At 47.5% G+C, this 11,000-nt stretch overlaps 1 protein-coding gene across 1 annotated transcript; it reads right to left on the reverse strand.

The window, feature by feature from the left end:
• Positions 1-767: 767 nt before the first annotated feature.
• On the reverse strand, positions 768-3,589 carry LOC101279967 (polyadenylate-binding protein 1-like 2). The gene has a single exon (XM_033418030.2). It carries the CDS (start codon positions 3,572-3,574, stop codon positions 2,936-2,938), a length of 639 nt encoding a protein of 212 aa, XP_033273921.1. The 5' UTR covers positions 3,575-3,589; the 3' UTR covers positions 768-2,935.
• Between the last annotated feature and the right edge of the window lie 7,411 nt (positions 3,590-11,000).

The following is an 11,000-nucleotide window of genomic DNA, read 5'->3' on the forward strand; positions in this document are numbered from 1 at the left end:
GCTATACACCTGAAACTAATATAATGCTGCAAGTCAACTATACTTCAGAAAAATTTCCAGTCCTATAAAATGATGGTGAATTGTAGAATAAAACTGAAGAGTCATAGATGTCTTAGGTATCTTCACAATATACTGAAAAGCAAATTATGGGATAAAATATGTCCATAATTGTTAAAAAAATGCTTATGGGTGGATCGTGAAAGCTTGTAAATATATAGAAAATAATATATCTGAAGTGGTTCTTATGTATATTTTAATGTATTTGATCTCACTTTTAAATGAAGTAATAAAAATATATAAATCATTTCAATTTTCCAAAACTTAAAAAAAATACTTTGGCCAAATTAAGGGGTATGTTAACTACCTGTTGATATAGGCTTTAAGGGAGAAACATGTGGCAAAAGATCAAGAAAAATATTTGACATGTCCATATATATCAAACCACAATTCCAATAGTAAGGAATAGAAAACAATAAAATATTCCAAGATATTCAGGTACACAGGTGTTCATCACAGAATTGATCTTACAAGTAAAAGTTCAGAACTATTTTAAACACAGCCCAAGGAAGCTTGGTTGTAGAAATTATAGCTCATCCCTGTGATGGCTTATTATGTAACAACAGAGCTAAAGGAGAATAATTATTTAGAAATATGGTCCCAGAGAACGATTATAGTGAAAATACACTTCAGTGAAACAATGCATACTTTATTATAAATATAAAGGTATGTAGATATTTATTTACTAAAAGTGTATTTTGTCAAGTACTGGTATTAGGAGTGATAATTCTTTTGCTATATTAACAGTTACAAATATTTTCTATTATAATCATGTACAGACTGTATAAAATGTTTAAAATAAATAAAAACAAGAAAGCTCCTGATAAAATATTGAGTAAATGCAGAGATGATTGCAATACCAAGTACAGAAAATTATACACGTAATCCAGCTCCCCTTACAATATTGGTGCATCTTACAAATGTAAACGGATACTATCTTTATAGATGGCCATTTATTAATGCACTTCGCCACCAAACTGCCCATATCCTTTGATACTTAAATTTTCCTATCTGCAATATTTGTTTAGAAAATAATCTGGAAAGTCAGTGAGATTTGTGCACTATGATGCACTTGACAGCTCTGTTTGTATAAACAAAAATGAGCAACAACTTACATGTTCAACAATGAGGAAGTAGTTAAAATACATATACACACAAACACAGAGATATAGACATGGATAAGTTGTCTGCTTTGTAATTTTTTCCTTCAATGAAGCTGAAATATTATTCTGAAAATGGGAAAAAGGGCAGGAAGTGTACACATATATATCCACCTATTAAGTCATCAATTCAATGAAATATTAACAGCCAAAGAAAATATTTTTAAATAATCTTTAATGACATGAAATGAAGTTCAAGAGTATGTGTGTGTATAAATATACACACACACATTTAAGTGTGAAAAAGCAGGTATAAAAACAATATGTACATTATTATATACATACATGACATATGAATCAGAAAAATACTAGAGAGGTACAGCCAAAAATGTTGCAGGTAGTTCTTAGAAAATATTAGACAGGTACAGATGAAAATGATTCAGGGAGGTATGGGTGCTCATTAGGATTGATTACAGGTGACATTAATTTTCTTCTGTTAACTTGTCCGCTTTGTGATTTGTTTCCTGAAATGAAGCTGAATTATTTTTCTGAGAATGGGGAAAAGGGCAGGAAGTAGGCACAGGGGAAAAACAGTATTTAAATTCAGCAAAACAACCAAGGACAGTGAAATACCATTTGCAGCCCATCAAGCTGGCCAAGACACACACACACACACACACACACACACACACACACACACACACACACACACACACACATCAATTACAGTGACCAGGAGACTATGCAGGGGAAATGGGCATACTCTTTTTACTAGCTGAGCTGGCTGGCATGAATGAAAATCGGTACAATGCTTATGAAGGGGCCATTTGGCAACACACAGGAAAAGTCTTTAAAATGTCCATATGTGGATCCTGCAAGTCCACAATTAAGATCATCAGGTATGCTTGTGAAGATTTGGCTTGACAAGGGAGAATTCACTCATTGCAGTATACACAATGCTGGGTTTAAACACAGGGAAAGAACTAGGCACCACCTGAATGTCCAACAATGCAGGAATGACTACAGAAATGTTAGGGTCCATCGATACACTCTTCAGGCACTGAAGATGACGGTTCTGAAGCCTGTTGAATAACATGGAAAGAAGTTCAATGGGTTGATTTTTGTTTGGTTTTAGTTTTTGAAAAAGCAGATTAAGAAACACCACATACATGAACCATTCTATAACAGTGTGTTAAAAGGGAAGGTGGGGTGGAGGTGAGGAAGGGAGGGAGAGAGGAGAGGAGAGAGCCTGGAAAACAGCACACGGAAATGGTAAAAGTGGTTGTCTCCCGGTAGTAAGGTCATGGGGAGCAATTACTCTCTTGGGTTTCCCTCATCTGATTTCCTTCTCCTTCCTGATGTTTCTACCATGAAATTGTATCACCTGTGCAATAAACAAAGAGAGAAAGTGCTTTTTAAACCAAACCACAAGGAGAAGACAGCCTTTAACCTGTCAAGTGGCACAGATTAGCAAGATTATTCACAGCACCCAAGGTGGGTGTGGGGGGAAGGGAGGGGAGAGGAGAGGTAGGGACGACAGGGGAGTGGAGAGAAAGTCAGAGAGAGACACAGAGTGAGAGGGACTGAGACAGGTGGAGGGAGGGAGAGATGGAGGGAAGGAAGACGGGGGTGGGGGGCGGGGGGGCGGTTGTGAGAGACAGAGACCTGCACTCCCAATACAATACACTGCTGGTGGGTTAGGGGGGCAAAGGGTGGGGCTGTAAACCGGGTGGGAGCCAAGGTTTGGCTCTGCTGGCTGGCTCGCTCCTGGGATGTCTTCATCGCAAGGTGGCCTCCTCATCGGTGTCTTCCTCGAAATCCTTGACGTCAGCACTGGTGGACTGTCTGGCCCAGGCTCCCCTTTCGGCCTCTCGTTCCTTATGCGACTTGAATCTCCCAACGAAAATTTTGCGGTAGTTCAGGAACATGCCATTCATCGCATCAATGGCCCTCTCGGCGGACTCCTGCTTCTGGAAGTGCACGAACCCGTAGCCCTTGGGCCCCTTTTCGTCGCAGGCCACTTTGCAGGAGAGGATGTTGCCGAACGCCGAGAAGATGTTGTACAGCGCCTTGTTGTCGATGGTTTTGCCCAGGTTCTTGATGAAGACGTTGCCCACCCCGCTCTTGCGGAGCGAGGGGTCCCGCTGGGACCACATGATGCGAACTGGCCTGCCCTTGATGACATCAAAGTTCAGGGTCTCCAGGGCCCGCTTGGCGTCTACCGGTTGCTGGTAGTTGACATACGCATAGCCCAACGAGCGGCGGGTGATCTTGTCCCTGCAAATGCGGATAGAGAGGATGGGCCCGGCTGGGCTGAACTTCTCGTACAGCATTGCCTCCGTCACCTCAGGGTGCAGGTCGCCCACGTACAGCGAAGCCATAGGAAAGTCCGGATTCCCCCCTGAGCCCCCGCCCATCTCCGCATCAGCATCCGCGGAGGCCACCGCCGCCGCTGCTACCGCCGCTGCCACCTCCGCACCTGCATCCGCATCCGCATCCGCCTCCGCCTCCGCCTCCGCCTCCCCCAAGGGGGGCGTCGCAGCCTCTGCCGCCGCGGCGGCTTCGGCCACACTGGCCTCCGCCACGGCTACTGCCGCTGCCGCCAGGGAGGCCTCCGCCTCCTCCTCCGCTAGGGCTGCCGCCGCCTCCCCCAGGGTGACCTCCGCCACTGCCTCCTCCACTGAGGCCTCGGCCTCCAACTCAGCCTCCACCTCTGCTTCCGCCTCCGCCACGGAGGCCTCCGCCACCGCTTCTGCCACGGTCGCCGCCGCAGCCTCCGCCGCCGCCGCAGCCGCCGCCGCCACCGCCGCCGCCACTGTCGCCGCTGTCGCCACGGTCGCCGGTGCCCCCGGGCCGCTGCCGCGACCTCCCTTCCCGCGAGCTGGGGGGCGGAGAGGCGGGAGAGGGCAGGAGGGCGGGTGGGCGCCGGAACCCGGGCCGGGGGCGCGAGCGCGAGCTGGGGCGGGGGACCCCGGGCCAGCCGATCTGGCGAGTCCCAGTCACCTGGTATGGCGAGCGCTGCCAGGAGCGCACCGGTGCGAGTCGCAGCAGCCTGCAGCCCACTGCTGCTGCCTCCGCCGCTCGGTCGTGGGCTAGCGTGCGGGGCGCGGGCGGGCGGCGTGTGGTGGGGGGCGGGGGGTGTTGGCGTCTGTGGTCCGGGCAGCTGGGAAGGCTTCTGTCTCTTTGGTTCCCCCTGTGGCTGCTGCGGGGCTGCGGGGCCGCGGACGGTGGGAGGGGGCGGGAGCGGGAGGCTTGAGGTTGGGGGACGGGAGTGTGAGTCCTCAGCCTGTCGGATCGGCTGGATGTGTTTGAAGAGGAAGCCAGGGAAAGGGCTCCATGTGGACCGAGGGAATCTGGGTTAGATTTAGGGAGTTTTGTTTTATCCTTCCTCTCCCCATAGAACATTTAAATGATTAAATCAAGCACCTTGCAAGAGAAGGTGGGTGGCGTTGAGAATACACTTGCCCGGCCTAAACAAACCCAAGAAAATGGTTTTCTCACGTTCAGGGGTTCTCCCCACCTCAAGGCACACACGCTCTCCAGCATCACCGCCACCAAGGCGGCAACTCTTACTCTGAGCTGGAGCTGGGGCAAGTGAGGCAAGCTCCCACTGCAGCCTGCTGACCCATTTTCTCAGAGATTCCTCCCCCTTTTCGGGCTCTTTCCCTCCTCTGCAACACTTGCAGAAGAGGAAATAAAGAACACAAGAACACGTATTCATTCATCCATAATGCCATGCCACAAATATTTATGGAGCCATTGCCGGTCCCTAGGGATATACAGGGGTCCGGGAGGCAAGAGGAAATAGACCAGTCAACTCCCAAGGTTGACCTTGGGAGTGGACAGTCTGGACTAGAAACCCTGTCCCTGCTCCAGACTATGGGAGAACTAGGGACCTGGGGTTCTTCAGCCCCCACCACCCCCCAACTCCTCCCACCCATCCAAGTCTCAATTCATGCAGCCTGGAAGCGGGGGAATCAAGAGCACCCTGTCCTTAGTGCTGTCCTCCATGATAGGTGAGGTAAGCCAAATCAAGAGCTGGGGACAGGGCCTGGTCCAGAGCCAGGCACTAGTTTGCTCTTGTCTCTGCCCTCAAGGTGCTGAAATTCCCAACGTGAACCAAGAAAGGCATATCCATGTTCAAAACAAAAGCAAAACCTGAAATCTCTCTAGAATGAGGTGTCTCATTCCAGTTCACCAGCTAGTATTTATGGAAGCCTTATCCAGTACTTGGCACTGGGGGCTCAGAGACAGGCAGTGTGGTAAGTGAGCAGTGAACGTTGATGTGTTGGAGGTGTGGGGCAAGGTGAGGAAAGGTGAGCAGAGTGTATTGTGGGAGCAGAGAGGCCACACAAGCCCAAAAGCTGAGGGGATAGGCAAGCGAGCAACCATTAGAGTAGAGGGCAACAGAGGCTAGAGTCCCACTTCTTCCAGAAAGGAGAACCCAGCCACTAACCATTCCTGGTAGGAATCAAGCAAGGCAGCAAAGGAGAGAAAACCCCCAAGGCAAGCTCTGAAAGATGAGTAGCAGTCCACCACATCGAGGCAGAAGGGAAGGCACTCCAGACAGAGGCATCAGTCTGTGTCCAAGGCTCTGTAGCATGCTAGCACATGCATGGTCACTTCTGGTCATGCCTAATAATCTGGTGTGGACAGAGCTCATGATCTTCAAGAGTATATGGCAGGAGATGGGGCTGGAAGGTGTGGGGGGCCCTGAAAAGCAAGCTAAGGTGCTTGGACTCTATACCCAAGCTCACGGGGCCCACTCAGTACATTTAAGGAGGGACTCGGTATGATCAGACCTTTAGAAAGAGTACAAACTAAACATTAACACAGAAAGTAGTTAAGAGAGTAGATCTTAAAAGTTCTCAGTACAAGGGGAAAACAAAGTGTAACTAACTGAGGTGATGGATGTTTATTAAACTTCTTGTGGTAATCATTTAGCGATGTGTACCTATATCAAATCATTATGTTGTACACCTTAAACTTATACGGTGTTATATGTCAATTATATCTCAATGAAACTGGAGAGAAACCCATCAATACACATGTAAATGCATGCACACACACACACACACATGCCCCTGAGACAGAGCTGATAGAACAAAAAGAAGACAGTCAGTTGTGACCAGTTCCAAAAGAGTCAGAACAACCATTCCCTCCGTCCCTCCTTTCCTTCCATAAATAGGGGTTTCACATTTACCATGAGCCAGGCATTGAACTGTGGACTTCGGGGTCAGATATAAAAAATGATCAAGCCATAGTGCCTTTCCTCACTCCACGAAAGCTCAGGCTGCCCATACAAATAAGAGAAATGCCAGCAGAGGGCTATATGTACTATGTGATTGGACTATGGTGGCCATGGAGTTTCATCTGCCCAGCACATATTCTCACCTCCCCCTCACTCCCACCCATCCACCTTCCTTGGGTAAATAAAGCTGTTTTCTGTGGTGGCAGTGTTGGCTGGACCTGGGCAATTGCACATCATAGAACAACCCTGAACCTTCAGAACTGACTGGGTCACCATGGGGTGTGAGGCAGTGAGAACTTTCTCATCGCTGGCTGGAAAGCATCCCAAGATGGCTGAGAAGCAGACATACAGACGTGTGTCTCGCCAGCTTGCAAAGTCTAGCCCTCTGCCCCTAGACAGGGTGTCAGCAAAGGGCAGGGACAGAGACTTAGGAAAAGCCTGCTGTGCTGCTGGTGCCTTGACCAAGGTGGTCACTGTCACCGCTCTTAGGAGCCATCTCCTGAGGGTCTAGGTTGCTTGTAGGCAGGAGGCAGATGAACTTTGCCTCACCATTCCAGGTGGCCACCAAGAGGGACTTGAGGAGGCAGCGGCCAAGAGGGGAGCCATGATTGCTGGGAGGTAAGGGATGTGGGGATGACGAGAAGAGCTTCTCGGCCCATTGTCTGGAGACAGAAGTGACAAGAGGGACCAATTCAAGGACCAGGAGTCAACAAGGTCTCTTCCTCTGGCTTTGACTTCCAGCCCACAGAGCAACAGAAATCTGTAGGAGAAAGAGGTTCAGCAAAGTCATGCTGTGGCCAGTGAATCCACAAACCTGTCAAACCAGAAGACAATCCCCAGGCCCTTGACCCTCCAGCAACAGGAAGAAGGCTACTACAGTGACAAGGAGAGCAGCTGGGGAATGCTCTCCAAGTCCTTTCTCACAGAGGCTTCTCTGGGGTTCCCGTCTCCTTTTTTTCAGTTCCTGGTCACATCTGCAATCAAAAGTGTTCTGACTACTGGTTGCTATGATTGAGGCAAAAGTGAAGAGCCCTGTGGAGTGTCAGCAGAGGGAGGGAGAGGTCCCTTTCTTGTGGGAGGAAGTGTTACTCATTTTATTCACTCGATGATTCAACAAGTATTTATGGAGGGCTACCTTGTGCCAGGCATTCTTCCAGGCAGAGAGCCCCTGCATCCAAGGAACTTATCTTCTAGTGGCGAAGACAGACAATAAACATGGCAGAAAATGTAAAAGCACTTAAAGGTTGCTGCAAATGCCCTCAGGGAAATAAATGAGATGATTTGGTACATCTTACCTAGAACCCAAGAGAAGTGGCAAAGGTCAGGGATGGCCTTTCTGAGGACAGTGATGTGTGGCCAGTCCTGCTGGAAAACAGGGGGAAAACCTGCCTAGCAGGGAGAACTGCAATTCCTCTGGCCTTGTGACGAAAAAGAGGGGCACTGGAGCCGCAGAAGAGATGCCGGTGTAGCTGGAGCCCAGTGAGAGAGGGGATGGAGGGAACAAAGGACAGTGTAGTGGTGGGAAGGAGCCATGATGGAGTTTGGTTTTCACTCAAAGAGCTCTGGGGAGCCAAAGAGAGAATTGAATCAAGGGAGTGCCATGATCTAATTATATTCAGTAATTTCTCTCTGGCTGCTCTCTGTGGAAAAAACTACAAGTGGGCAGGGCACAAAGCAAAGCACGGAGACCAATTCGGGCCCTCTTGCAGTAGCCCAGTTGGGAGATGGCAGTGGCTTGGCCCAGACTGGCAGCACGAATTTAGAGAATAGTGCATGGGTTCACGTGATATTTTGGAAAGAGAACAGACAGCACTTGCTGGTGGATTGAAGGCAGTTGGTGAACAAACTTAAGAAATGAATGATTACTATGAGAGTCTTTTCTTGCAAGTCTTGGTCATGGAGGTGTTATGTATAATCACAGAAAATACGGAGAGTGGATGTGATAGATTTGGACAAGGGAGAAAGACAGTTGGGGATGTGTGTCAAGAGTTCCAATTTGCACATGTTACGTGTCTGAAGTCTGGAAAAGTCTGCTCTCCATGTAGGCTGCAGAAACAGAATTATCAAGACAACAGGACACAGATAGTATTCAAAGCCACAAGACTGGGCAGAATCACCTAGAGAGAGTACTGTCAGGAGAAGAAAGTGCAGGGCTATTCCCTGAGACATGCCAACATGTAGAAGTTGAGTTGAGGATAACAAGCCAGCAGAAGAGATTGAGAAGGACTGGACGGTAAACGGGCTGGCCCTAAACCTGACTCCTCTCCAGGGCCGTGCAGGGTCCAGCCTCAGTGTCCTTACTCGGGTCCTGCTTTCAGTGCTCCTGGCTGTATGTGCATGGGACTTGGTTTAAAACGGGAGGACAACAAGGACTTTGTGTGCTAAGGGTTAGATTTCTCTTTCTGTTCATTTCAAGGTGGAGCTTTAAGGAGATAGGTTCAGATACAGAGACATTCAAAGAGTGTTTGGAGCCGGCCCTTCTCTTCCCATTTCATATGGCCCACCTCCTTCTTCCTATCAGGAGGGAGTAATAGAAAGGAATGGGGATGCGGTTCAGAGAGCAGGAGAAAAGAATAGAAAATAATGGAAGAAGGTAGGGGATGGGGGTGGGTACCAGCGGGGAGAGGGACAGATCAGCTCTACAGGTAAAAAATGAATCAAAACACTGAAAACAGGGATCTACATAAAGAAGTCTCTTCCTATGAATTTCTCGTTGACATAGCTGTAGGAAGGATGCTCAGGGGAATAGAGAATGAAAACATACATGTATTTTGTAGTAGGTAAATTTATTTTGTCAATTCACACTGCCCCCAAACTCCCCCGAATGGAAATAATCTTGACATACAGGCCAGAAAAAATAGCAGCCTTAGACTTTTATTTAGGAAGAATTGGAAAGTGTTTGGGTGTGTTCCCCTGTTATTTAACAAATAAGAACAATGATTATTAAATTGTCTTGAATAAATACAGCACATTTAGCAAATGGTCCTTTGGATCCTTATAAAGTGAAGAGTTAAGGGAGGCAGAGATATAGGGCAGGGAAGGAATGAGAATTGAGTCAATAGACATAAGAGCCCCAGGACATCAGGATATACACACATGAGCATATTTATCACCTAAGGATTCACACTGGGCAAACTAGGATACAAAGCAAGCACTCATCAACTGGGGAATGACTGGAGACATTGTGGCACAGCCATTCCATGGATTATTATGCAATCATTACCAAGCACGAGTTATGTCTATAGGGTCTGATTTAGGGGGACCTTCAAAATATGCTATTATTAAGTGAGGAAAGCAAATTGCAGAGAGGGGACAGTATATGGTCTCATTTGCATGTTGGGGGTCAGGGCACGGGAGGGAAGATAAGAGGTTGTGATCCCATATTTATTTGTATGCCTACTTGACATTGCCACCTGGATGTCTCATAGGTATTTCATCCTTAAATGGCATCACCATGCACTCGGGTATTCAAGTGAAATAAAAATGGAGAGCACCCTTATTTCCTTCCTCTCCCACTCCCACATCTTCCTCTGGACGCTGTCTCATCCTTCAGCCACTCCTATCACCTCTACCTCCCAAACACCACTTGAACCTCTCCAACTTCACTGGAGTCCACCATTAAGCCTCTCATGGGATCCTGCCAAGCCTCCTAACTGTTCTCCCACTTCCACCAAACTTCCTTGTCCATCCAGTTGCCAGACTGATCTTTCAGAAAAATGAATGGTGCCTTTTGCCTCCCCTACTCAAAACCCCAGAAGGCTTCCCACTTCACTTGGACTAAAAGGCAAACTCCTCAACATGACTTAAATATAATGAGCTGCATGACCTGGCCCTTGCCAACCTCCCCATTCTCACCTTTCTCTATCCTGGTCATTGTGGGCCTTCTTAGAATACTCTGACTACTCCATGATCCAATCTCCATCCTTCCTGCGGGCTTCCACCTACCTCAAACTGTCTTTCTCCATCTTTTTAAAATCGTTAACAGGTTTTTAAACATACAAAATATTATAGTGGGTCACAGAACATGCCCCCAAGTACACATCACTCAAACTGAAAAAAATAAAACATTTGTCCTATTTTTGTATCAGTTGGTTAGATTTTTAGGATAATAAAAAAACACAAAATACAGCTACCATCCCCTTTGGAGCCCGCCCCCCCAATCCCATTCTCCTTGCCACCCCGCATAGGGCACAAACCTTGGTTACTTCTGGGTGTGATTAAAGGCAGGATACAAGTAAGTCCTCAGTTTCTCTCTCTAATTTCTTTTTCTCTCTCTGTCTCTTTTCCCTTACTCCTTTCATGAGAATTTCTCTGACCCTTTGCTATTTGTCTCTCAGAAACAGACAGGGTCCACAAAAGGGAACATGATTGGTGATATTTGGGCTCAGGATGGTCGTGAGAAATGAAGAAGCCTATACTCCTAGCAGTCCTTGTATGTTCCTGGATTCCTGGGCTTAAATTCCTCAAAGAACATGGGCCTTGGAGTCAAGTGGACTCTCTTGTAGGCAGAGTTCCAGAGCAAAACACTTAACCGCTCTGAGCCTCGGTTTGTGCTTTGAGTATGAATTTCAGAAATTGTAATTAAGGTTCTT

This window comes from Orcinus orca, chromosome X (genome assembly GCF_937001465.1).
Source record: "Orcinus orca chromosome X, mOrcOrc1.1, whole genome shotgun sequence".
Lineage (NCBI taxonomy): Eukaryota > Metazoa > Chordata > Mammalia > Artiodactyla > Delphinidae > Orcinus > Orcinus orca.

What these genes read in the sequence shown, in the direction of transcription:
- LOC101279967 (XM_033418030.2), bottom strand. Translation starts at nt 3,574, where the DNA reads ATGGGCGGGGGCTCAGGGGGGAATCCGGACTTTCCTATGGCTTCGCTG.